The 26,490-nt window shown below is 41.8% G+C and overlaps 3 protein-coding genes and 1 pseudogene across 5 annotated transcripts in view; 2 read left to right on the top strand and 2 right to left on the bottom strand.

Moving 5' to 3' along the window:
- LOC311503379 (collectin-12-like) overlaps window positions 1-8,254 on the bottom strand; it is a 41,722-nt gene extending 33,468 nt beyond the window's left edge. The window contains exons 1-2 of the mRNA XM_084566057.1: window positions 8,058-8,254; window positions 7,049-7,099 (exon numbers count right to left, since the gene is read on the bottom strand). Of these exons, the coding sequence (XP_084422183.1) occupies window positions 7,049-7,099; window positions 8,058-8,064 (58 nt within the window). The 5' untranslated portion in view covers window positions 8,065-8,254. The remainder of the gene's footprint in view (window positions 1-7,048; window positions 7,100-8,057) is intronic.
- Window positions 8,255-13,122: 4,868 nt separating this feature from the next.
- Window positions 13,123-15,707, top strand: LOC311503273 (clusterin-like protein 1; annotated as a pseudogene). The gene is made up of 6 exons: window positions 13,123-13,213; window positions 13,298-13,446; window positions 13,793-13,963; window positions 14,053-14,722; window positions 14,827-15,041; window positions 15,153-15,707. The product of its transcript is annotated as a clusterin-like protein 1 (transcript).
- A 1,722-nt stretch (window positions 15,708-17,429) lies between these two features.
- tyms (thymidylate synthetase) lies at window positions 17,430-22,167 on the top strand. The gene is made up of 9 exons (XM_084566246.1): window positions 17,430-17,573; window positions 18,527-18,850; window positions 19,791-19,988; window positions 20,264-20,337; window positions 20,434-20,608; window positions 21,038-21,139; window positions 21,253-21,428; window positions 21,511-21,582; window positions 21,674-22,167. Exons 2-9 carry the CDS (start codon window positions 18,646-18,648, stop codon window positions 21,809-21,811), a joined length of 1,140 nt encoding a protein of 379 aa, XP_084422372.1. The 5' UTR covers window positions 17,430-17,573; window positions 18,527-18,645; the 3' UTR covers window positions 21,812-22,167.
- Window positions 22,088-26,462, bottom strand: enosf1 (enolase superfamily member 1). Of its 2 annotated transcripts, XM_084566244.1 has the most exons (15): window positions 26,317-26,462; window positions 26,118-26,220; window positions 25,130-25,245; window positions 24,592-24,678; window positions 24,473-24,499; window positions 24,320-24,392; window positions 24,175-24,213; window positions 23,903-23,985; window positions 23,697-23,819; window positions 23,485-23,619; window positions 23,088-23,129; window positions 22,877-23,006; window positions 22,654-22,753; window positions 22,491-22,572; window positions 22,088-22,380 (listed from the first exon to the last, which is right to left on the bottom strand). In XM_084566244.1, exons 1-15 carry the CDS (start codon window positions 26,395-26,397, stop codon window positions 22,288-22,290), a joined length of 1,314 nt encoding a protein of 437 aa, XP_084422370.1. In that variant the 5' UTR covers window positions 26,398-26,462; the 3' UTR covers window positions 22,088-22,287. The 2 variants fall into 2 exon arrangements, with proteins under 2 accessions (XP_084422370.1, XP_084422371.1); XM_084566245.1 differs by lacking the exons at window positions 26,118-26,220; window positions 26,317-26,462 and having other exon boundaries at window positions 24,320-24,357; window positions 25,130-25,234.
- Between the last annotated feature and the right edge of the window lie 28 nt (window positions 26,463-26,490).

The following is a 26,490-nucleotide window of genomic DNA, read 5'->3' as shown; positions in this document are numbered from 1 at the left end:
GTATATGCTCTAATGTCAAGAAGGTGTGTAGTCTGTGCTCCAGCTATACGTTTACAGCTGGATCTTGTTCTCCTCTTCATTATCTACTACAATCACACACCCACAAACGCTTATCTCCTCAAACAGCTCCTCTATTTTCCCTACGAAGCCATCCATCCTCTTCCTGCTCTCCACTTTCAGCCGGCTGCGTCTCCTCCACCTTCTCCCACTTGCTTTTCCCTCCCTTCCCATCTCCCGGGATGAAGGCGCCCTCTGCTCTCCCTGCTCATTCAGCATTTATGCCTTATCTCTCCCCCCAGTCCCCCAAAACCAGTTACGAGGAAACCCCTCGCCTCTGGTCTGTATATCATCTTTTTGTTTGTTTTTACTCTCCTCTCCTGGCATGAAAAAAATGAAATGGAGTCTGACAAGTGACAGTGAGAAGCTGCTCAAAAAGCCGCCGGATGACATCTGACTTTATTTTTTAAAACCACGTTATACTTTACTGTTTGATGGTGTCTACATTTTTCTTTCTCTCAGTCGTCCAAACACACACTTTTGATTCTCCTTTTTGTCCTCCCCACTGTGGGATAAATAAAGGTTTATCTTATCATATCTTATCGGGCTTTGAGGAGTTTTCAGGACTCTTCTAAAGCTTTATCAAGACAAGACAAAGCATTATTTATGAACTGAAGCTATTACACATGTATGGGAGCAAAAGCCCAAAACAGAAACGCAATACTAAACAGACAAAAGAAAGAGAATAACAGCAACGCCTCCATTTATGCTGGATGAGCAGGTGTTGTTACAAATTACAAATAATTAAGATCAGGTCTTAAAGTGGAACTACTGTTTTTTTACAACTTGGACCTTATTTCTGGCATAACATACAATCGTTTACTCACCCATATAACTTTGGTGTAATTTGTAGTCAGTCGGGAGATATTTAGATCTGCGTATATCCATATAGTGGGAGTGACTGGGGCACCGAAACGCAGCCTCTAAATAACGCATTATCTGCTGCGAAACTCGTTCATTTCACCAATATTTTGTTACTGTACACTAGTGCTATTCCCCGTTGAGTCCGGAGTTACCTGTTATCATCAGTTTACAACTGCTATTTTTTTGCAAAATGGCTGAATAGTTTTTCGATTCTGAGGTTGTGGACGAACGACAGCAGTAGCAAATTACAGGTAAACAAGTAGACCGTTGCGGATGCGCGCGACTCTCAGAGATGACATCATCCAGGTCAGAAGACATCATCCGGGGTCTGTAGGTCAATCTACAGACTCCGGATGATGATAACAGGTAACTCCGGACTCAACAGGGAATAACACTAGTGTACAATAACAAAATATTGGTGAAATGAACGAGTTTCTCAGCAGATAATGCCTTATTTAGAGGCTGCGTTTCGGTGCCCCAGTCACTCCCACTTTATGGATATACACAGATCTAAATATCTCCCGACTGACTACAGATTACACAAAAGATGTATGGTAAGTAAATGATCATGTTTTATGCCAGAAATAAGGTCCAGGTTGTAAAAAAACAGTAGCTCCCCTTTAAAGAGGCACAGTGTGATGTGTGCTGAAAAATGACTCAAAGGGAATTTAGGTCCTTGAAATTGCTTCCTGTTTTCCTAGTGAACCAGTCCACTCTGGATATGCAATTTTACCATAAAGATTGAAATACAAAACTTCTGTGATGTCTGCTCTTGTCTTAAAACACGACCCAATTTTGACTTCCTGATTTTTACAAGACAAGCGCTTGAAAGTCAAAGAAAAAGCCCCGGTGGTTTATAGCTCTGTCTGCCCCAGTATAGCAGGTGACTTCTTTTAAGTGTTTTCCCATATCTGTCTGCTCTCTGCAGCAGGTGTTAACCCGCCACATGCTCATGTTGGGTTTATGGAACCTCAGCAAGAGTTCAGTTCAGCAAATAGGGTCACTTAACTTAAACCTACTTTAAATGATTTTTGGCCTCTTGGGAGCAGTGGAAACTATAAACAGAATATTAACACGTTTTTAGTCAGATGGGATACCATTACCACTCGTTGAAGATAAAGTTGAAGTTAAATTGAATCTAATCAACTTTTTAAGCTCTAAATTCACCATCGTATGAAGGAAATATTTATCTTTTTAGCTGCTGAAGCCTCCAACACTATATGCTCCCCATCTAGTCTTTACATGGACACCTCTACTCCGATAGTAATCAAAATACTTGTCTGATCAGAATAAAAATGCTCCATGCAATCACCTCAAGAGGAGCCATCTTTCGTGGTTGGAAGGTAATTTTCAGATTGAGAGCGGTAAACCTTTGTTAATCTGTTCAATATTCAGCGTGCATGTAAACCATTAAGTTGGAAACTAATCAGAATGAATTCAAACAGGTTGAAGTAATGTTGTCCATTTGTGTAAACGGAGCTGTTAGCGATGCAGAGATGATGGGAAACCGCACGCAGAGTCATTAGATCCACTGATGATAAAACAATGTGGATCAGAGCACCCTCATTGACAATACGCATATTTAGGTAGCGTGAAATATGAATAGTGAACTGGTGGACTATGAGCATCGAATGCAAAGACAGAAGCACACTCGGAGGAAAGCAAGGCTCACATGTGCTTACCCACACACATAATAAATGTGTTTGTAATGGCAGGAGATTCTCAAGGCCAAAGGAAAATCTTGACAGCGAGACTGGCAGACAGTGAAAAATGAATCATGCGCTTCACCAAAGTATTAAGTGATCAAAAGCTGTCATGCAACTTTAATAAAAAGACTCAGAGAATCCCACAGAAACTATAAAAATGCAGAAACCACAGCAAAGAGCAGAAAAATCCTCATCAGGCATTCTGACAAATGCTCTGCGAAGTATCCAATGACAGAATGTATTAAAAGTGTCTGTGCCTGACAAACGCTGTTGCTAAAATAACAGTGTTTGATTCCTTGTAAACCAGGATGGATGAGGTGACGAGCAAAGTGTCGTACTGACAGCAGCTGGAGGTGGCTGTGAAGGCAGGGAATGCACTTTCGCCAGAAAAACCCACCGGGGCAAACCGTGCCACGGTTGTGCTGACACAGCTGGTTCCAGGCACGGACACCCCAACACTGTTCTCGGCTCAAGGAATGTTCCCGGTCTTGCCGGAGTAACCATAACAAGTGCAGGAAATAGATTAGTGGACTCCGGGTTCCACACCAGCCGCAAACCTCCCGAACCTGGCCTCTCCAAACCCACATGTGTGTGAACGGGAGACCCAGCAGCAGAGGGAGTAAGACCCCGTCCAGACATCATCTCCGGAGGATGTGCTCGCATTGTAATTAATCCTCAACCTGTGACATTCAGAGCATTGCATGTTTAATTTTACAGGAAATCTTGCAATTTATCTTTTTGGTATATTTACTTTACCTTAACTTGTCCGCTTAATCTGTTTTCTTTCATCTCATACATCATTTTAACCGACTGCTATGAATTTACCTTTCGTCTGTAGGCCACTTTAGTCTAATATTACACTTATGTGTGTATTTTATACGACTAAGCCACGTATAATGATCAGGGATCCCTAAACTCAATGGGCACCATTGGGTGCCATTAGCATTGTGCTAAAATGTAGTACCATTATGAGCATTTTCATTCAAACAGTGATGGGCCTAAGCTGTAGATTACATACATGATAACAGCCATAAAGATTAGTTACTGTTAATGCTATTAACTTATTATGGCTAGTTTTTGCTTTTGAAATTAGAATTTTTGGAGAAATTCGGGTTCTGCAACAATTTCATAAACTAGAAAAATCTCAATGTGATGTTAGCTTGACTTCAGCTGCTAACATCCACTAGATTCACACAAGCCCAGTAATATAAAGTAGACCATAGTGGATATCCTATGTGCAGAACAGCTGGTGATGGAACCCCGGTGACACGGAGACTATATAGTTTTCTTTTAATCAACGGTGTGTTTTTAGCGACTGGAGGGTTCACGGTTTGAGTCAGGCCAGGGGCGGCTGCTGACTTCCATTGACCGATGATTATACCAGCCCTAATGGGTCCGTAAGAGTTCAGCCAAAGCACAGGTAGGTTTTGTTGTTATACTGATGGCCTTCTTATGTCAGCCCCCCACAGAAAAATAAATATGTTCAAACCTTGAGCACTGTGGAAGCAATTCCGGCCTGGCTTCATCTTGGCAGGGAGGGAGATGGGATTACCATATGAACTCACTCAGAGTATGGACTGCTGTGTGTGTGCGCGCATTTTCACTTGTATACAAACGAGTGGAAAAAGACCTTCTAGATGTGTATGCGTGTAAATATACATGATGCACGCATGCCTTTTGGATGACGCTTGTATAAGAAAGTAAATCAGAAACAGTTCACTCTGTTTAAAAGTGTGCGTCTACATAAGTGCGTGTGTTTGCGTAGGTGTTTGCCCATTGGGCTTTTTCTGGCCTTCAGAAGATGGAATCGTTGCTTTGGATGTCGGCAAAAATACAAACACCCTACCAAACGTACTTTTAAAGACTTTTCAACACATGGTCACTATGGTTCACTTGTCCCTGCGCTGACGTAACACGTTATACGTTTTAATTGAAACCTCACAAATGTTCTTTACAGAGAGGCTGAAGGCCCGTCTGACTTCACTGGTGTGTCTCAGAAAAGTAAAGAAACTGAATGAAGGCTGTGTCAGCTGCTTTACTGTATTCTATTGCAAAACAGGGATGAATGCGTCAGATGTTGGAATCTGAGGAATTGGAGGAGCGTTTGTTGAGCAACCATCTGGGAGTTTAAAGCCAACAATCAAACCATGAGGTAGTTTATTGCTCCTTTATCTTTAAAGCTCGTGCATCCTGCAATCTTTCCTGAAAGGATGCAGTGTTTTCAACAAATATCTACAAACACACGCAAATATATCTGTCTTTCAAGCCTCTGCAAGATGATGACAAGACGTGATGGAAGCCAGCGCCTCCCTGGAAAACTTTTGTAGTTTTTTATAAAATGCTACGTGCATTATGAATAATGTATAAAGGGGAAAGAAAAACAAATGCCCACTGGCACTGAGGCTCTCTTTCATGTTCACGTCGTAAAACCAGCAGGATTAAGTGTTCTGTCTTTCTGCATTAAGTCATCCCCTCGCTGATTTTAGTGGTGACTTTATAAACTGGACGCAGATTCACACACCACTCGCAGCTTTGACATGTCACAGCAATTTAAACACTATCAGTCTCCTGGGAGACGGCGAGGAATTCAATCAAAACATGTAGGGAGGAAATAACTGTTTGTTTCCCCAGAGTACTGACATTATAGCGCTAATAGTGGAAGAATGAGGGCTTGTGATGGTTTGCATGAGTGCAGCTCTATTGCACAACAAAGCCTCTGGAGGGGTGAGGCAGACCCTTGGAGCCGGCCCCTCCAAACAGCTGCCGTGTCCCTGAGAGGACCGATAGCGCTCAGCTAAGAGTTCAGCCGCTCTCTCTTCCTACTCCTCCACATGTCAAGAGTGCATTTGAATAAAGTTAAAAGTGAGCGGGATTTGGGCTCCCCTCCCCACGGCTCTCTAATGTGGTCCATGAGCGGGACTTGCACGCGCTCACAGAGAAAGACAAACAGGATGCCTCAACTCTGGTGACTGGGATGAAAGAGATTGTGTTCTGACACAGTTTGAAATCGTCTCGGCTTGTGCTGAGTTAAACTGCCTACTCCGCTGCCATCCCGTCTACTCTCACGGACCTCGGCCGAAGTGCGTGCGAATGAGTCATACTGTAGGAACACCCTGGATAAAGAAACACAGACGCTCCAAATCAATGCTGAATTAACAGAACAGTGATGGAGCACGTGCGCCGTCCCCGAGGAGAATAGTAATGATGTGTTTGAGAGCGTGTGACTGAGAGTTTGCCCCGTGGTGCCACTTTTTAATTCTTTTCCAAAAGAATGATTAAAAAGTCAAGCATGCACTTGATGGCCAACATTGTGCTGCGACAGCATTCCTGCAGTAACTGAGAACAAAACGGACAGCGAATCTTGCAAATAAAAAAGGAACAAAATGAGTGAAGTGAGTGCATTCATGTTAGGGCTCGCGAGGAGGAAAAGATGGACCAGAGATGCTCATTTTCAAGGTTCAGTGCAGCCCAATTACAACAAAACATATTTTTCCACTTTACAGGAAGTATTAGTCATGGAAATTACAGTATTTGTTTGGCAGAAAAAAAAACACATGAACATCTGACAGTGGGATCTGTGGATTATCCAAACTATGACTTTTTTTCTGGAAAGACGTGTCACTGTTGACCAGGTATGTACTGTTGTCTGCGGTTACAGTGAGCAGTCTTTAGAGGGCAGGAATGGTCCATATTTGAGGATATACAAGCACTTGAGGGAAATACCTCAATGAACCTGGGAATATAAAACCCAAACTATCTTCACTGCTAGATGCCACAAGAGATAAGTTCAATAATCTGTTTGTTTGTGATATGGCTGAACGGATCCATTGAGCTTTTCATCCTTATCTTTCTGGTCACTGCAAGTGTATAAGCCTGCTGGGAAAACTTATGAAAACAGCAGACTGCATGCTTTAAGCTTCACAACCGTGCCGCCCACAAACACACTTGCACACAAACAAATTCGTGGGAACTCTGTGCACGTATCGCGCCACAGCAGGCGGATACGAGTTGACTGCAAATTCAGTTTGAGCCACCACGGTTTTGAAGCCCTCCGCGCGTTTGAGCGACTCGCTTTAAGTGGATAAAGTCGCGTTTCTGAAAACTTCTTGATCTGGCGAGCTCTGTCAGCAGCCGTTGGGCCTGCGGTGAGCCGGACCTCACAGGCCGTCTGCCGCATTTACGTTCAAGCCAAATCCTGCAAAGCCATTGGATGTCAGGACAGATGTGTGTACTGACATGAGAATAGATTCAATTAGAGCAACAAGCTCGTAAATATAAAGGTAGGTCTGGGCAGAAGAGAAAGGGAAGCCCACACACTTAGCGCGTTTAGTTAAAGCTATTTTATTTACAAAACAATAAAAGTTTTATGATTACACCTTTAAAAAAAAAAGAAAAAAAGGAAAAGGTCACTTCACACTTACCGAACCTCTTGTATCCAAACGACTGTACATCCTCCTCGTCTGCAAAGTCGTCTGCGTGACATAACCAGAAACATATGACACAAATAGGTCAAGCTCACGCTACTGGGGGTACACCGTGTTTAAAGCAGTTGGTAGGACTCCATAAACTAAATAAAACAGACAGAAACACTACAGGGCAGCTGCACAGAGCCAAGATTTCATAATGTTATACAATGAATACAATGTTTAGCAAATCAGAGGCCGCCAGCAAGGATTTAGGTTGGAGGTAGAGGAGTATCATCTCTAGTCTCTGTGTGTGTGTGGAGATAGGAGGTCCACAGAACTGTAAAAGCCACAGGCTGCGGTTTCTCTGGGTTGTTGACAGTAAACCCTAATTACACTCTTCTACAGTACACTGAAGAATGGAGCAGAGCACAGAGAACATCATCGGTAATGGTAAACAGATGGGGGCAGTGCGGGTGAGGGAGAGAGACAGGAGAGACATGGAAGGATGAGCTGTGTTTGCTGGTGTGGGGTCAGAGAGGGTTAGGCCGGATGAAGAGACCAAGTGGATCACACATTCCTGAGTCATCTTACAAATCAGTTTCTCTCAAAATGACTCAAATGACTTTAAAGTTGATTGTTATTATTGTTATTGTAAATTTGCAACTTGCCAGAGCACAAACTCTGATGAAACTCTGCAGGTGGAGTTCAGCAATATCCTTCTACTTGCCGTGCACTGCATCTAAATTTGAGATGTGGGACTTTTCATTCTTACATCAGGAGTTTAGCAAATTATGCAAACGTTAATGTGTTTTATTTTGTTTGAATGGGATGCAACTGGTGGAGGAAAGAATTCAGAGTATTTCACAACTTCTGCACCGCAGTCCCGTAATGTCATCCAGATGTGACTCAATGACCACAATGACTGCGCACAGATGAACAAACTCAAGAGTGTAATATCTTAAACGTAAATACAAACCATGCACTCAGCTATCAGCTCCACGCTGCTATGGGCTGGAGTACGTACCTTTCATGGCGTTTTATAACTCGTTGAGGACTGTAGAAGAGATGAGGACCCCCGTCACTTTCTGCGCATCTCAGCATCCAGAGCAAAGGTGTAAAGTTGTTCCAACGGAGAAGCACTTGATTTAGCACTTTGATTAAAGAAACAAAAAGGCTACAGGTCTGCGTTCATGTTCGGTTTTCAGTTTAAAATCCCATCGTCTCTGTTGTGCTGCTCGCTGCGGCTCGGACGAGTCTTTGTGATGGTCCTGAAGCCGTGTCTTGCAGCGCAGCGCTGGAGGAGGAGAGCTGAGCGAGCCGGTGTTAACTTACACTGACGGATAATGTGCGCTTCCGGTGCTGCTTTCAGAATAAAATGTTTTGTTGCTGAGCGAAAGGGTGTATTCAAAAATAATTCTTTTTCAAACTTTTTGAAGCATTTATATATATATATATGGTGGAGATATGAGTATGCAACACCACACAAACTCTGTAAAACTTTGTATGAAGCTGGAGTAGGGAGTGGTTAGCTCAGGGCTGGAACCAAGAGCACAGCTAGCTTAATCTGGATCTGTCAAAGACATTAAAATACACATAGCAGAGCTACAGCTCACTTTTTAACATTTTTCTAACACCATCTTTCCTTTATTTACTTTACTCAAAAGTTTAAATTTGAATGTTTAGCCAGGCACAGTAACTTCCTGAAGTAATTGATGTTGCTAGTCACCCAGTGAACGACCGAAAATGTCCCCTTTCATTTTCTTTAATGGGCACAAAAACATTAAAATTTAGATTTTTGTGCATATTAAAACAATTGAACTTGTGAACCTGTGGTTTCAATATGGGATGCTGTGAAAACACCACTGCTGGGCAACTGTTAGCTCCCAGAAGTCACTGAGGCTAACATAGGCTAACTTAATGTCTGGTATAAAATGACATAAAGAGAGGAATATCAGTGTTTTCCTCAGACTTACAATACCATTATAAGGAAAGTTTTACAATATAATGAATATATATTCACTCATCCTCCACCTCCACCATTTCTGAAAACATCAACACACACATCACAATTCATGAACTTTGACCTTAACAGGCATTTATATGTACTTTTCTCATTAAACGTGGAATAAAGCATTATAGAGTAAAGTATTCATATTAATTCACTTATTAAGCATGTATTATTAGTATACCATCATATATAGCTCATTTAGTGATGAACACCATCCAGCATTTTTTTTTCACAACGCAACTCATTTTTTTATTATTATTGCATGTAAACCCTCTATAAAGTTTATTATTTATAAATTATTAATAAAGCTGTAGTTAGATTTTATAAGTGAATATAGGAAGCTGTACCTGTGCTTTTCTCATTTGTCATCTTTTATTTTGATAGCTAACGCGTCCTATTTCCGTCGTCGTCTCAACCTTCTCCCTAACTTTTCTGGATAACTTGACACCACAACTAATTCGCCGTGGCCACATCTGTGCTGCACAGTTTTTGGGAGTGACTGTCCCGTCGCCTCCTGCTGTGTCTCCTCCTTTGGGGATAGAGGAGGTGCGGGACGCTTTCAACGCTGCAGACCCCGGGAAGTCGTGCAGCGCTGCAGTAATCCAGCCGGAGATCAGATTAAGTTACTGGGGGTTGATGGCAATCGCGTCCCAGGGTGAAAGTCTGGTACCCATTACAGATAATTTCAAAGGTTTGTGGAGGTGGAGGGGAGCGAGCGCGGAAACGGCGACATTTCTCTGCAGTTCCTGTTTTTACATATTTACATCTCATGTTCTTCAAGGGTGAAAAATCACTTTCATATTCATATTATACTCCAATAGCCTTTCTGTGGTACTCTATATGAGGTTAATCATAAGGTTTGGGGAGTATTTTATTATCAGAGTTATCACAAGAACCCTTCCTTCCTGTAATGCACTGGAAAAATAACATCATCATTAAACAAACAAACAAAAAAATCAAGGAAAAACACAAGATGATTTGTGAAATTTTGATTAAAAAATGTCACGATATAATTTTAGAGATAAGATTGTAACAAAATAAAGTTATATAAAGTTCTCTACAAGAATGACATGAAAAGTTGATCTTTTTTTCTTTGATAAACAACACTGCTCTTAATTTTACCAAGTCACTGATAGCATCTCTCCATTTGTTTATTTTTGCTCTTACTATAATTTATTTTGCTCAGAATCCTTCCAGTGACAGCTAGTATTGGCCACAGTTTACCAAAATTGGACTGTAAAATTCACCGGCGGCCATTTTTTCCTTTAACTCTTCCAGGTGCTGTGATAATTCCAACACTTCCTGTGTCCGTAATCTCTCCAGCCTGCAGATGCAGATCACTGATCAAAGCTAGAAATGCAGCTGCATCCTCCGGGCCTGATGAGGAAGATCAAAGAAATTAAACAGAGCCACTCTCGTGTCTTCAGAGTGCAAGTTAGTGTCACTGAGTTACATGCGGCGGCCTTGATGCTAATCTTTCTGCGCTGGCCCTGTTCAAACCAACTGATCTGCAGGAACAGACACAGATAACACAGCGTGCCTCAGCTCTGAAATCCTCAGAGCTCAAAAAGAAAGCGACGCAGACCTCGAACTCTGATCTGTTTTTCTTCGTTCTTTTGATAACACAGCCTTCAAACCCGGGCTCAGCGCTAATAGCTCCAGTTTGACCCAGTCTGCCACATATTAGATTCCAGAGCAGCCTGAGATGATAAAGCGACTAATTACTTGTTTTCCTAAAGGCTTCAAAACTGTTATTTTACTGTCGACTATAATTGGAGCAGCAGGCTGGTATTAGGCCTCAGATAGAGATCGTGGCGAGCTGATAAAAAGCAGCTGAGGGTCAGGTATCTTACAGGCAGGCTCCTGCTGGTCCTCATTCAGGGGTTGGGACCTCATTTGCTGGGTCAAGGCTTTCAGCAGTGGGCTCAGATTAACAGAAGGCTTATACAGAGCACGGGAATTCCACATTTACCACGCTGCTGCCATGTTTAGATGTCGCGATAACAACAATGGCAACTCAGAAGATACTGTATGAATACTTTTTTTTTGGGTGACTTTAGCCAGGAGCATGCAGGATGTCTTTATTTAAAGCAGTAACAGTGGATATTTTCAAGTCTTTGTGGCAGCAGAGACAATCTCTAGTAAAGCTAACATATTATCACCTTATGAAGTTAAAATGGTGAATGTGAAACTGTGGCCTCTTCACATTCAGATCATCATCGTACTGTGGTTAGCAATATTGCCTGGAATCAAACCTGCAGGGAGTAAAATCAAAACGATGAGCTGAAAGATGCTAAAATTCTCAGCAAAAGGAAGAATTTCAGAGTTGTGTGGTCACTGCATGGGGGACGCGTGATTCATAGCCAATTAATAACTTTAATTATTTTATGTATTAAAACGACAGATGGCAAACCACAGGCATACAAGACAAGTACAGATGTTTCCACGAGGGTAGCTGCCACAGAATCCCCAGTCATCAGATGCCAACATAATTTATTGGAAAATTTGCCTGTCCAACGTGTTACACAGCGCTCTCCACCATTACCATTAAAACTCAAATGGAGGAACATAGTTTTGAAACAACTCTATTAGAGAGTTGTAGAGTCTGTGTTGAAGAGCTGATCCGGATGCTCATGGTGACTCAGAAATATACACTACAATTAACCGTCTGTATTTTCAGGTTACACTCAAAATCCTACACCTGAGGAGCCTCTCAACTTCACAATTAAAGGTTGTTATTATTACCTTTTTTTTTTTTTTAACAATTTACTAATATTAGTACATTTTACACTAGCTCTAACCTGTCACAGTACACCCAGTTCAGTTGTTTGAAAGTGTTTTGTTTTCCCTTAACTAATACGGTGCAGAAACGACAAGTTAGGCTGCATTATTAGACATAATAACGCAACATATTTTCAGACTTCAACTATAGAAATGAATGAAAACAAATGACTGACTGGAATGGAAGAGAAAACACACACACAAAAAAAAGAAACATATGCAATATACATGCTTTATAAGCTGCACATGTTCAGTCGTCCTGCTCCTGCTGTGGCCTGCAATGCAGAGCTTAGCCTATGATTGAGACCATGCCAGTGAATGCCAGGTCCCTGCAGGAGGCCCAGGCTTACTGTCAGGCTGATGGAGATTAGAGCATAAAGTTTTACCTGAGGAGGGCTCTGGACTATGTAAGAGACAATTAAGTGAGCGAGATAGACCTAAACAACGGAGCATGTCATGTTTATGTTGCGCATCAAAGCCAGTCTTAAGCGGATCTACGGGTACGCTGCGCGCATAAGGCTTAATAACCAATAATGCAAACACAGTAATAGGATCTGTGCTGCTGAGTAGATCCATAAAAATAGAACAACCCTTTGAGGAAGCAGACTCTCTCAGTCTCATCCCTCCAACAGCACAACCTGCTGCTTTTGTTCTGGAGTTGGATGTGTTCGTAGTTTGCAAGGTAAATGCTGTTTTTTGTTTGTTTTGAATAGACTCTCACAGTTACACATCACACAGTGTGTAACAACAGGCTTGTATGGGATATTTTTTCATAGGTAGCTACAAGGTAGATTTTTAGAAATGTGTGCCAACCTGAAGACGTAATGTTGTGTGTGCAACGCCGCATATTTACTTTGAATGTGCCCAGTGCATTCAGGGGCAGTTTATGCTGACTCAGATCATTTTTCTAGTTTATTTTATTTGACTATTAGATGAACTGTGTGCAACAGCAGCAGAACGTCCATGATCCACCAGTACAGGTGCTACAAAAGGGAAGCCCAAACTATTTATTAAGAAAGTTAAAATTAAAAAAGTAGTAATTCAGGCTTTTGTAGTTTTGTTAGTTCAGTTTACTTGCTTGACATTGTTGTGATCATATATGCTAATATATTAATATATTTTTCCTGTGGGGTTATTAGTTCCACTTAAAGCATTTTTATATTGTTCTAAATTAAATTGCTTAAGAAATAGCACCACCTTGTGGCAAGTTCCTGCCTCTTTCATTTATAGACAGAGCTTCTATTTCACTTTATATGAGATAAACAATAAACTTTGCACCTTTTCCAGAACTAAAGACATCATGAGGAGGCTTCTGGTTCTGATTCTCTACGTCACTGCGGCCGTACTCTGCGCTGCTGACTCTCCTCCTGTGAGTGAGGAAACCCTGAAAAGTAAGGACTTCACTAACAGACACGAACACATCAGAAATAACGGTTAAGGAGAAATTGAGCACGGTGTTTTAATTCTGCGTGCAGAGCTGTCTGCAGCCGGAGAGCGGTATGTCGACGGGGAAATTAAGCGCACTTTGCTCGGGGTGAAGCAGGTGAAGGAAATGATGGAGAAAAAAGAAGAGAAGCACAGACACCTGATGGACGCCCTGAGACACAGCAGCGACAAGAAGAAGGTGTGAATTGTGCAGCTTCCTCTCCCAGCATCAGTATTGTGATTGAACTGTTCCTTGCCTGTCTTTGTGCTTTATTCTGAAACCCACTGCATATTTTCTGCCTCATAAAGCCACAAAGAGAAACCTCAAAGCAGACAGTGAATAATGAATGTGGGAGTAGGGCTGGTTAAGTGAGCTGGGGGTGTAGTTTTACTGCAGTCAAGATAAATGAACTGTCTGCAGATTAATATATTTTCTTAGTCATCTCAGAATGAAAAGCAGGGCTCTGTGGCAGGGGCCCAAATCTCATGTTATCCTCTCTGGCTTATTAAGAGGCAAAGTATCTTCTGTTTTGTGGTTCCTTCAGGGGGCGATGCAGTTGGCAAAGGAAACGGAGCAGAAACTCGAGGAAGCTGAACAGCAATGTCTAGATTTAACCAAATCCGCCTTCGGGGAGTGTCGACCTTGCCTGGAAGATTCTTGTAAGGCCTTCTATACTTCTACATGTCGCCGTGGCTTCACCTCTTTCTCTTTCAAGGTCTGACTTGAGCACATTCCCACCAACGCGTCACAGAAAGAATTAAGACATGTAAACATATTTCTACAAATCTCTCTCTCTCTGTTAAGGTAGAGGAGTTTTTTAGGAAAATGGCCGCCCAGTTGGAAGCTACGGAGCACGTTTACAGTCAAAACCAGGAGAATTCAGGGGGAGCCCCATCGGTTGAGAACCAGGTCCCAGAGGATAAAGCCAGTCTGGAGCTGCTGCAGGCGGACGCATTGTTCAGCCAGCTGCAGTCAAACATCAGCCTCTTGTACAACCGCAGCGTCACTCTAGCCAAGAAGATGCAGCAGGTGTTTGGTCGCTCGTTTCTGTCCGCCTTCACCACGGAGCTCCAGCCTAACTCGGCGTCAGCCACACACGACGGGTCAAGCGCTGGCTTCTTCAGGACGGTGGGTTTGGATCACGTCCTGGATTCAGTATACGACTTTGGGAGGAACGTGCTGCAGGAGTTTAGCTCCACGGCGGCCGATGTGTTCGACGAGATACAAGAAGCAGAGGAGTATTTGCAACAGTCAAGCAGAGGTATTTGTGCTGCACTATATATAAAAATGCTGTAGAATGTTTGTTCACTGTATGTGCACCTATGTTACTTTGTGTTCATCTACAAAGATACAGTATCGCTGTTTGGAGGACAGGCTCCGGGTGGATATTTGTGCAGACAACTCCGCAGACAAGTATCAGAGTGCTGGCAGCTTCAAGACCTGTGTGAGACATGCAAAGATTATCTGTTAAAAGGTAAACCTCTTAATATTCAGCCTGAATTAGATGTAGCTGAACAGTTTTTCTATTGCTGAGTCCATGCTGCACATCTGGATTGATGCCGGCTTCTCTACCTGCAGAGTGTCCCAGTGTGCAGCAGCTGCACACTGAGATGGAGGAGATGCACTTGCTGCTGAACGCGTCCTGTCAGCAGTACGACGACAGACTACAGCTGGTCCAGAGACACACGGCGGACACTCAGAGATGGCTCAGCAACATGGTTGACAAATACGGCTGGGTCAGCCAGCTGTCCACCAGCACAGCGGGCCCGCACGACATCTTCAGCGTGATCGCGGTTTGTCAGACTCTATGCTCAGTCTTTAATTTGGGAGGGTTGCTGAGTACCATTTTAAGCATTGTTGATAAAACACTAAGGAGAATTATTACGTTTAATGCATTTTTTCAGGTGAACACGCAGCAGATGAAGAATAACAAAGCTAAAGCAGACAGCAGTGTAGTTGTCTCCATCCTGGACTCAGCCCCAATAACCGTATCAGTCCCAGCAGATCTGGAGGTGGATGACCCTGCCTTCATTGAACATGTCGCTCAGGAGGCTCTGACGCTCCATAAACAGCAGATGAGAGGTATCGATCCCACCAATGTGGGGCTTTGCATTATTCTGCTGTCACTATAACCAAATTAAATTTGAAACTAGTTTAGACTATAATATTGGCATTATATTTAAAAGACTGGATGGTACAAGATGGTGAAGTTAATATGAATTGAAATGTTTCTTTTCTACACAGGAGTGGAATAACGTGACTACCCCCAAACAGCTTCTTCCGATGCCGAGTAAAGTTTTCTTACACGGTTAAAATAATCTTTATAAAACTTGAAAATGCACCACATAGACCTCTGATACTTCACACGCACAGCTTGTATTCCTCTTGTTCATGTACAGTATGTTGATTAGTCTGTTACACATTTCTCCAATTAAACTGTTCACAATGCTCAAACAGTCCTCATGTGTTTTTGTCATTCCAAAATTGATTTTTAGTTATTTATGAAATACTTCATTCATTATCATTCATTTTTCTTTTCCAGTTACACTTACAATGATCAGCCATAACATTATGACTAATGTTAATATTGTGTAGGTCCCCCTTTTCTCCTTTTGCCCACCATTGTCTCCGCTAAACCTCTGAAGGTGTGCTGTGGTATCTGGCCTCAAGACGTTAGCAGCAGATCCTTTAAATACTGCGAGTTGCGAGTTGAGGCCTCCATGAATTGGATTGGTTTGTCTAGCATGCCCCACGGAAGCTGGATTGGATTGAGATCTGGGGAATTTGGAGGTCAAGTCAACGCCTTGAACTCATTGTTCTGTTCCTCAAACTACTCCTGAGCCGTCTTTGTTTTGTGGAAGGGCACATTATCCCGCTGAAAGAGGCCACTGCCATCAGAGAACATCGTTTCCATGAATGGGTGTGCATCTGTCTCCCAGCAGAACCTTGTCCAAAATATCCCACTGTCTGTTTAGCTGGTTCACCACATTTCTGTCCTCGGACGACTTTTGATAGTTAGTGACCACTGCAGACTGGGAACACCTGCAGCAGTTTTGGAGATGCTCTGCTGCTAAGTCATTCACTATGGATACAGTGCTTACCACTGACAGCCACGATAACGAGATAATTAGCGTTTATTAACGTCACCTGTCACTGGTCATAATGTTATGGCAGTCTAATTTCACTTGGTAATGACTATATTTCAGTAGTATACTCATGTAATGTCGAGGACCAGAACGTAGTTGGAACATTTAAAAACACCAGCCATCTTTGAAAGAAAAAAAAACAAAAAAACATTTAGAAATGAATGATAAACTACTTAATATATTTTAAAGTTGTCCTCTGTACCAGATATATCATATCAATCGGGAGTAGGGTTGCCAACCGTATCTTGAAAAACGGAATCGTCCCGTATTGAGCTGAAACGGGAGGCACTTTGTCCCGTAATACCGTGAGAATCAAAAACAGTGTGCAAAATGTCAATGGAATGAATGAACAACAGGGCGCTTTATATGAAAATATACGGTAAACTTATTACCTCCTGCTCTGTGACCAATGAGATGACAACTGGAATTCCGCTCATCTCATTGGTCGAGATAATGTTGCTTGCGAAGAAGATACCGGAAGACAACACTATCTGTTTGCACTTTTCTTATTACACTATTACAAGAGGAATGTTCTGCTTTCTATTGTTTTCTATTAACTTATACAGTTTTAAGTTGAGCAGGAAAGGTTTCTGATTAAGAAAGATATTTATTTTATTCTGTTAATTTTGTTCTTTAGTATTAAAAATAAATTGTTGAATAATACTTTGTTTTCCATGTGTTCACATCACTCAAAAATATGCATCTAATTCAGTTCGGGTTTGAGTCAAATTGTTAAAAAAAAAAAAATCGTTTCACACACACAAATAAGGGCTAAAAAAAAAATCACCACGCCAGGAAGGGGGACGGCAATCGGTCGGCCGGTCCTGCCAATGAGGTGTCCCTTATTTATTTTTCAGGAAGTTGTCAATCCTAATCGGGAGGACGATGGGATGGTACAGCCACGTATCCCAGGATGCATTTCGAATCGTCCTGTGTGCTCACGTCCTCAAGAGTCCGTACTTTAGAGTGGGCCTTGTCAAAGTCCGAACTACCAAGTACGCATGTCTGAAGCCTGCGTACTGCACACGAGAGTGACGGGTTTCCGGTATTTATAAAGGAACTACGCAGAAATCCCCTTTAAAGAGTTTCAAATCTATTTCAGACAAGTAAATAAAATTGGTCTTATCAGAAAAGTGTGCCAACCGGAATAATGGATCTGAAGGGTTACTGCAGACTTAAGTAAGTTACTTTACGTTTTGTACGATATTTATAGCGACGTCACTTTGACTTTGCTAGGACAACAGTCAGGCTAGCGTCAGCTGTATACTAGGTGTAGCTAGCCGATAGTAGTTTTGATCCTAGAAGCATAATTAGGTAAAAATCTGAATAAACTTAATCCGTCTAATTAAAAAGTTAGTGTGGTGGCTCACTGACTGCAAGGTCAGAAAGAAGCAGCAGCCAAAGAAAAGTTAAAACAAGTCAGTAAAATTAACGTTTCTGTAATATGATCATATTATTCTGTAGAGTGACAGGCTGGATTTTTCTTCAGCTCTGTGTGCAGCGCTCAAATTGTCATTGAATGTTTGAATTGTCCATTGTTAAGTCAGCTGATCAAACGTTGTTGATAATAAATACATGTACACTTAGTGTTTGAAAACATCAATACATAAAGCTGCTTGTATTCGTCATGTGCAGTCTATGGCACATACAAGGAAATAGGTAGTATCTTTCTCATTGGCTCAGTAAACACACCATTTTTATGTATAATATTTGTCTTCTGTAGTATAATAGGGACTGGAATGTTGTGCTGATGCAACGACTCAAGCTTTCTAATATTATTGTGGACACCACTTTCCAGAAAGTCTGAATAAAAGGACATGACCAGAAAACATGTCCATAATCAACCAAAGTTTCTCCACATTCCTCGGAGCAGCAGAGTGGAGAATCAAAGAAGACGACCATGTCTTCTAGGCATTCAGACATGTCTAATTGTCTTATCCATTGTTGTTTAACATAGTCTGTAGTTTCCTGATACAATTAGAAGATAGAAGATATTTAGTGCTGTATTGTAAATATCTGTAAAAATATCTTTTTTTTTACCTTACCCCTTTGACTGATATAAGGTGACAAGCCTGTAACACACCGTCTGAATCTACTATCCTATAATGCTGGTGTAAATCTCTTATATGCAGACCATGTTTATTTGTCTCCACTCATACTCCCGAGACCTAAAACGGATACCCAACATCGACAGCGTCATCAAACAGGCCAGCTCAAGAAGCTCTCCCTGCCTCAGCAGCTGTAGTTCCATATGGCAATAATCCAGTCTGTTCTTTGTGCATCCATCACTGCCTGCTTTGGAATAACCGCAAAACGGGAGAGGAACAGACTGCAACAAACTGTCAGGACTATAGAAAAGATCATTGTTGCCAGGATTTACACACATCATGAGTCAAGAAATGGACAAGACACATCACTGCAGACCTGTCCTGATGGACGCAGACTCCTCCCCTCTGGTAGGAACACAATACTGTATGCCAAATACACACGTGAAAATGAATGCATTCTGATATAAAAGTCACTGCACTAAATCTTCTTGAAGGTTATGGTATTCAGCATTTATTTAAAATAACCAAGACACCGATTCAACTGAGTTTTAATTTTGAAGGCTGTGCTATTCAGTGCACAACTGTTATATTCAATATTGAGTGTTTATTGCTCACATTTTCACCTACAATATTAGGTTATCAAGAGAGCACAGTGATGGGTTGTAACTTGTTAAATTCCTTGTGTGCGAACATGGTGAAATAAAGCTGTTTCTGATTCTTACTTTGTGGTGATAAATGTACCCACTGCTTCATTCTCTTCCTGGTTTATCGAGTAAGGATAACTCTATGGTCTCCAGTCTGATTATGTAAAAAGGATTACAGGTTGACATGGCTTTCAGGTTACATGATCTGACAGACTTGTGAAGTAGACAAGCATTTGGACGATTTTAACCGTTGTGTTCGGCGCACTTTTCGATGGTGCCGCGCATTTATTTTTGATGGTGCCGCGCATTTATTTTAGACGGTGGCCCAGAGAGCTCAGCGCACAGCAATTTTTAAAACGCGCATACAAAAAAAGATAAAACGCGCTAATTAGGAAAAAGTCCAAATAAGTTCGTCAGCAGGCACGCTGCAAGTACTCACAACACGACGAAAATGCAATAAAGATACTTACAAAGACAGTTTCTGTATAGGCTTGTTTATTGTGTATGTCAATGTATGTGTCTTCAAGTTGAAGTGTGTTGAGCTCTTTCGGCCACCGTCAGTCCACTCTCTACCTTTTAAAAGATTCGAGCAGAAGGCGGTCGCGTTCAGATAGCGCGAAATCTAAACTGTCTTACATCGCCTGCTCCAGGGTCCTGACTTTAGTGAACAAAAATGCCCGCGGTTTCTGACATTTTTACTGTAGAGGCGGCCAGAGAGGTCCCCGAGGAGAAGCAGAAAAAGCCAGACGAGAAGGTGGAGAAGAAATTTGGTATTTTCAGCGATGAGCGCGGCTACCTGGATCAGATTGAGTACATCATGGAGAACGGGAAGAGGAAAGGAGACCGAACCGGGACAGGAGTCATCTCAGTGTTTGGATCTCAGGCCAGATATAATCTGCGAGGTACACTTTAGTTTGGTGTTATACATTTACTTATAGAGCTTAAATGAAAAAATGTACAACACACAAAATTACTCTTTGTACACTACAATGTTATTATACATTGTAAAAATGTTTTACTGGAAATTAATCTAACATATCTGCAAAAATGTAACAAATTGCAGTACTATAAAATGTGTTTTTATTACATTTGCAATAACATTTGCAGTAACATCTTGTGCAAAGGCAGCTTGTGATTTTGCAGCAATGTCAAATATCCTTTTTGTGTGTATTTGTAGACCAGTTTCCCTTGCTGACGACCAAGAGAGTGTTTTGGAAAGGGATCCTTGAAGAGCTGCTGTGGTTCGTCAAAGTGAGAATAGTTTTTAAACTTGTCACTGTGCACCACTGACATGATGCACATGATGAATTAAGTGCTGATATTTTATTTTTTTCTGATGCGTCCTAGGGATCAACAAATGCCAAGGAGCTATCAGAGAAAGGTGTGAAGATCTGGGATGCCAACGGGTCTCGGGGCTTTCTGGACAACCTCGGCTTTACGGAGAGGGAAGAGGGTGACCTGGGGCCTGTGTATGGCTTCCAGTGGAGGCACTTTGGTGCAGAGTACAAAAACATGCATGCAGGTATACAATGTCACACTTTACTCACTACTCTCTGCACTGAAAAAGACTAATACTGCTGTATTACTGAACCAGCTGCAACCTAATTTTCTATAGCCGTCAAATTCTATTTCAAGGGACCATCCAGCCATTCAGATTACAGAACAAAACGTTTTTTCTTTCTTAACTCTTGTAATGCACGTCACCATAATGAACATAATGTAAATATAGTTTTGTTTGTGGTACACAAAGCAGTGAAAAGTGAACCGTCTGCATGTCTAGATGCCTCCCTTTGGACTTCAAATATGAATTTGCTTGTTTGCCTGTTGGCTCATTTGGAAAAGCTGCTGGCTAACATTTCGTGGAGACAAACAACCGCCTGTGTTCAAGCATGCAACAGATAAGAGATGAGAATTTATCTTAACTTGCCTTTTTCATCCCTTCTCTGGACAGATTACACAGGACAAGGTGTCGACCAGCTGCAGACAGTCATCGACACCATCAAGAAGAATCCAGAGGACAGACGGATCATCATGTGTGCTTGGAACCCCAAAGGTGAGGCAGGAAGTAACCTTTACGTAAACCACCATAACTGGTGCTCCTTTGAGTCCTATTTAGTGAAGGATTATCATTTAAAATCAAACCTGTATCACCCTTTGTTCCTCCAGACCTGCCCCTCATGGCTCTGCCTCCCTGCCACGCCCTCTGTCAGTTCTACGTGTGCGATGGGGAGCTGTCCTGTCAGCTGTACCAGCGCTCAGGTGACATGGGCCTGGGAGTGCCTTTCAACATCGCCAGCTATGCACTTCTTACCTACATGATCGCACACATTACAGGACTCAAGGTATGAGCACCCTCATCAAACTCTTTATCTACTGTATTTTGTCGAGCAGGGTCCATCCGCTCACTGCCTTGTGTTTTTTCAGCCTGGCGACTTTGTTCACACTCTGGGAGACGCTCACATTTACATCAATCATATTGAACCTCTCAAAGTGCAGGTGAGTTACTTAAATATATGTATATCTTTTAAATATCTTGATGTTCTTTGTCATTTCAAACTTGGACTAACTCTTCTGTCTAAATGTGCAGCTTCAGCGGGAGATTCGACCCTTCCCTAAACTGAAGATCTTGAGAAAAGTGGAGAGCATTGACGATTTTCGTGCAGAGGACTTTGAGATCTGTGACTACAATCCACATCCCTCCATTAAGATGCAGATGGCTGTGTGAAGCCAGCCACGGAGGAATCCAGTATGTTCTTAAGCATAGCTATATCTGCTGTACATGTACATATTTTATGAGTTCACTTTATCGAAATCAGAATTCCTCTTTTTGTACTTTAAATGGTGCTTAAATACTGGCGACAAACACTGATCTGTCCCATGGGCTTGCTCGAATATTACTTTACTATTTTCTGCGTTTTAGTTGATAAATTATCTAATTTTGTAAATAAAGATGTTTTAAGTGAACTGGAGTTGTGCAGAAATATTATGGACACACAGCAGAAACTTGGTGGCATTTATTTATTTGTAAGCAACTTTAGTAATGACATCTAGCTGGAGAAACCAGGTTTGCATGTAAACCAGTTCAGTGTCATCGTGCATTCTTCTTCTTCAATCCCAGCTTGGTTTACTTTTATCATATAAAAAGGTTTCACAGATCTTTACCCAGTCTAATTATACATTTAGCAGTGAAAGAGGCAGTCCTTATTTCTTCACATGGCGCTTCCATACTTCTCCTTCAGGGTACTGGTGTCTCGTCACAGATGACTCCACCATTTCACAAGAATAACCTGCATCCTGAAGACAAAAATAACCATATACTCAGACACCATCTAAAGCGGTAATTTAAAAAAATGTGCAGTTTCATTTTCAAGATAGATGCAGAGTAACTGAAACCCGTTTCTTACCTTCGGAGGCATGTAGTGGGCGTCTTTAATCACCACCGGGCAAGTGAAGTGCTCGTGGAGGTGGTCGACATATTCACACATTCTAAGGGGAATAAATGAAAGTCGGAGTAAGGATGTAATCAGGAAAGAGCTCCAACTGGAAACTAAAATAAACTACTGTCACCGGTTGCTGAGATCCGCAGACACACAGATGTAGTCGAACAAAATTAGGTGCTGGACGAGCTCACACAGGCCGACTCCTCCGGCATGAGGACACACAGGTACTGAGGACAAAGAAGTGCATGTACAATCAAACCAACGTTTTTTATTTTTTTTACATTTTGCACAGTTTAAAAAATGGTAACGCTGTGAATGAAGTAAGAAATGTTACCACTCTTAACTTTCACCTTGAAACTTGTGAGCCATCAGCAGCACAGCCAGGTTCTCGTTGACGCTCCCCAGCCGACAACTGTCGATCTGGACAAACTGCAGCGCAGACGCCTGGAGGAACTGCTTAAACATCACCCTGTTGTGACACTGGAGAGGAAACTGGATTAAGCCCCAACTAAAATGTGATCCACCAATGAAATGTGCATAGGACTAAACTTGAGATCTGACCTGCTCCCCTGTTGCCACTCCAATCCCGAGTGGAGCCAAGGCCTGCAGCAACAAAGTCGAGAATTACTGAATGAGTCTATGGCCTCCTGACCTGGGGTTACATATATAAAAACTTTATTATTATATAGATAGTTAAGTGACTACATCAAGCAGCAAAACAACCAAAGAGAAAAAACTTGCTTAAAACAGTAAGAACCAATAAAACAAGGTGACAAAACAACTTTGAAGAATGCAAAACCGACACAAATCAACCACAACAACAGGCTGAAACAACTTTAGGGAGACGTAATACAACCACAAAGACAGATACGTCTACAAAGATGAGCAGAACAACTACAGAGAGGCACAAAATAATTCCTCTGTACCCAGGCTGTTTAATAACTGAATCATTGTTCACCTTAGAAATAGCAGCATGACCCAAGATGTCGTCTGGAGATGTGGGCTCCTCAATCCATAGAGGTTTGAACTCAGCCAAACTGGACACCCAGCTGATGGCCTCGGCTACATCCCATCTCTGGTTGGCATCGATCATCTAACACACAAAAAAAAAAATCACTTTAATGTTATTTCTAATTATAAATACAGTAGTAGGGCTAAACTGAACCTTACCAACTTGTTATTTGGTCCAATCATTTCCCTAATCAGGCGGCATCTGCGTACGTCGTCTTCTAGATCAGCGCCAACCTTCACCTTAAACTTGGTCCAACCACTTTTAAGTGCATCTGTGCAGAGCTTAAGAAACAAAGCTACCATTAAAAAAAACATTTGTGTAAGTAGAGATCCAGTATGCCATGTGTGTGTTCTAACCCAGAGACCTGTTTGAGCAGCTGGTCTGAGTATCCGAGCCAAGCACAGGAGGTGGTGTAGGCAGGATAACCCTCGCTCAGCATCTGAGTCTCTAGCAGGTGAGAATTATTATTATTAATAGTATTATTATTATTATCCAGTATTAAATATTTGAGGTGTTTAAATGAACCAAAGTGGCATTAAATAGGCTAATTGCACTCCAGGTAGTTTCTAAAGAGGTAATTTGATTCTGCAAAATCTCCAACAGCCATGTAATTAATTTTTTCTTCAGTGTGCTCACCTCTCTGCTGCTTGCCCTCCTGTGCTTTCACAAGAATGTCTGAATAAGGAAGAGAAGCAGTTAGAGGTTGCCGTTTTGTTTTTTTCTTGGATTTCTTTTGTCCAGCTTTACTCGACATACTGTATACATCATGAACCAGTCTCACCCAGAGCTTCCTCCTCAGTCAGCGCGTCGGTTATGTACCTAAAGTCGATGCATGACACAATCTGCTTTGGATCCTGAATCAACACATAGAAGACATTTCCCCTGGGATCGCCTCCTGGACATAAATCGATGGTACAAATCATCTATGACTCACCATGTCAACCAGCAGCTTCCACAGCGGCTAGAGCAAAAGGATGACAACGGCGGCCGTGAGTCATGAGGTGTCATGCTTGTTTAAGAAGAAATGGTGTTTAATTCATCTGGAGGTCCCACCTTGCCCTCGGCCCTCGCCCACAGGTCCCACACAGCATTCAGGACTGCAGCCGTGGCCAAGTGGATCACTCCTTTCTCTGGGCCGAGCTGCGTCATACAAGGTAACAGATGTCACCCTTAGCATAACCTTAGTATATTTAACACAGTATACAAGTAGTATTACCAAACTGCAGTGTATTAAAACGGGCATTCAAACAATTTGGGTCAAACTAGGATCTTGGAGATAAGATAAGATAATCTTCATTTATCCCACAGTGGGGATAAATACAGTTCATTCATGTCACAGGTCTTTATTTGTATATCTAGATAAGCTGTGAACAGGAAAATCTGGATGCAAATGTCTGTCAGTCAGGGAAAAAGTGAAAATTAAAATAATGTACTACAAAAAAACCTATGTCTTCATTTAGTCCTCAATAAGATATGATAGAAATACTATCATATTAGATAGTAGATAACTCAGATTCTCTCTCTGTGGTGATGGTTCCTATCAGTTTTACATGTTGTTTATTACAGATTAAGATCAGCTGCTTGCTTTTACCCATCTCATCTGTCCATCACTGGTCAGGAGGCGGTAAAACCCGCGGAAGTTGCCCACTATCTCCTGCAGAGATTTCCCCACAACCAGTCCTGCAAGGGCCTCGACAGCACACGCCACTGCAGGGTTATCAATCAACAACAAAAACAGGCTTTAAGAGGGTCAAAGCTTCCAGAGAGTCCTACCAAATACCAGCACTGGAACAAAAGCAACACAAATCTATTGACTGACTATACCACACGATGGCGGTGTAGGGTTTGAATACAATATATATACAGTCAATGGTTTGGACACGAGCAAAAGACTACAGAAATGTTGCCTTCAGGTACAGTCGGAAATAAGACAACGTCTAGCGCTTGGCAGTTCATTAAGTATGTTAGTCAAAAGAATACATAACAATAACAGTCCTGCACTAAATCTTAGCTTCATAGATGTTATGGTATTCAGCATATGTTTAAAATAACAGAGCTGTTGATTCATTTGCGTTTTCATTTTGGAGGCTGCGGTTTGTCGTACTATGGACAGTTTGGATAGTGAATACATTTTTGGCAGTTTTTTCTTTTTTGTATATACTTTATATTGTTCTATTCTTTCTTACACTGTTTTAACATAAACTGTACATTATAAAAAGCATGAAGGGAGCTTTAGTACAGGACTGTTATGTTAAACTGCATTTGTTTTCACTAGTTTACCCAATAAACTGGCAGGTAGGTGAACAGCCTTTATCTTTAATCTGTATTATCTTTAATTAAATGCTTTTACTTCAGTTGTACAAACAATGAGAGCAATGAATCGTCTTGGTCATAAAGAGTTGCTTAATAAAATAGACGAAACAAATGCTTACATCTAATTAGTTACGTGCCAACATCTTTTAAATTCCGATTTTATTAGGAGCACTTGAACGCAGCAGGAAGTTGGCGTTGCCGTGGTGGGCTTGCTCGTGAAACTACGTTTTGTTTCGGAAGTGCGTGTGCTTCACGGGGACTCTTACCGATCTCGGTGCCTTTTCCTAAAGTGAACGTGAGGCCGAAGCCCCTCAGTCCAGAGTCCGTGTCCAGGACGACATATGCAGCCGAATAATCCGGGTCGGTGTGCTGCAGCGTGGGGGAGAGAAAGGCCTCATGTTTTCGTCTACTTTTAAGTGCAAATGTTAGCGAACACGAGATTATGTTCCTGCAGAAACTTCTTACCATCGCGTCTGAGCCGTGCTGCTCCAGAGACGTCGGGAATCTCACATCCCTCACTGTCAAATTAATAATTTTGTGCAACATCTCTGCACTCGGATTAAATGTTGTCTTGTGAGTTTCCTCTTTAGTGACCTGCACATGATGATCCCACCCACTTCACCCTACCATTGGCTTAAA

The sequence above is a fragment of the Chelon labrosus genome (assembly GCF_963514085.1).
Source record: "Chelon labrosus genome assembly, chromosome: 18".
Lineage (NCBI taxonomy): Eukaryota > Metazoa > Chordata > Actinopteri > Mugiliformes > Mugilidae > Chelon > Chelon labrosus.
The sequence above is the reverse complement of the archived record's forward strand: the minus strand, read 5'-3'. Positions and strand labels throughout refer to the sequence as shown.

Coding starts and splice junctions, on each gene's coding strand:
- enosf1 (XM_084566244.1), bottom strand. CDS start 26,397: ATGTTGCACAAAATTATTAATTTGACAGTGAGGGATGTGAGATTCCCG. Junction 26,221..26,316: donor AGCACGGCTCAGACGCGATG/GTAAGAAGTTTC, acceptor CCCACGCTGCAG/CACACCGACCCGGATTATTC. Junction 24,679..25,129: donor GTGATGGACAGATGAGATGG/GTAAAAGCAAGC, acceptor TGTATGACGCAG/CTCGGCCCAGAGAAAGGAGT.
- tyms (XM_084566246.1), top strand. CDS start 18,646: ATGGCAATAATCCAGTCTGTTCTTTGTGCATCCATCACTGCCTGCTTT. Junction 20,338..20,433: donor AGCTGCTGTGGTTCGTCAAA/GTGAGAATAGTT, acceptor GATGCGTCCTAG/GGATCAACAAATGCCAAGGA. Junction 20,609..21,037: donor GTACAAAAACATGCATGCAG/GTATACAATGTC, acceptor TTCTCTGGACAG/ATTACACAGGACAAGGTGTC.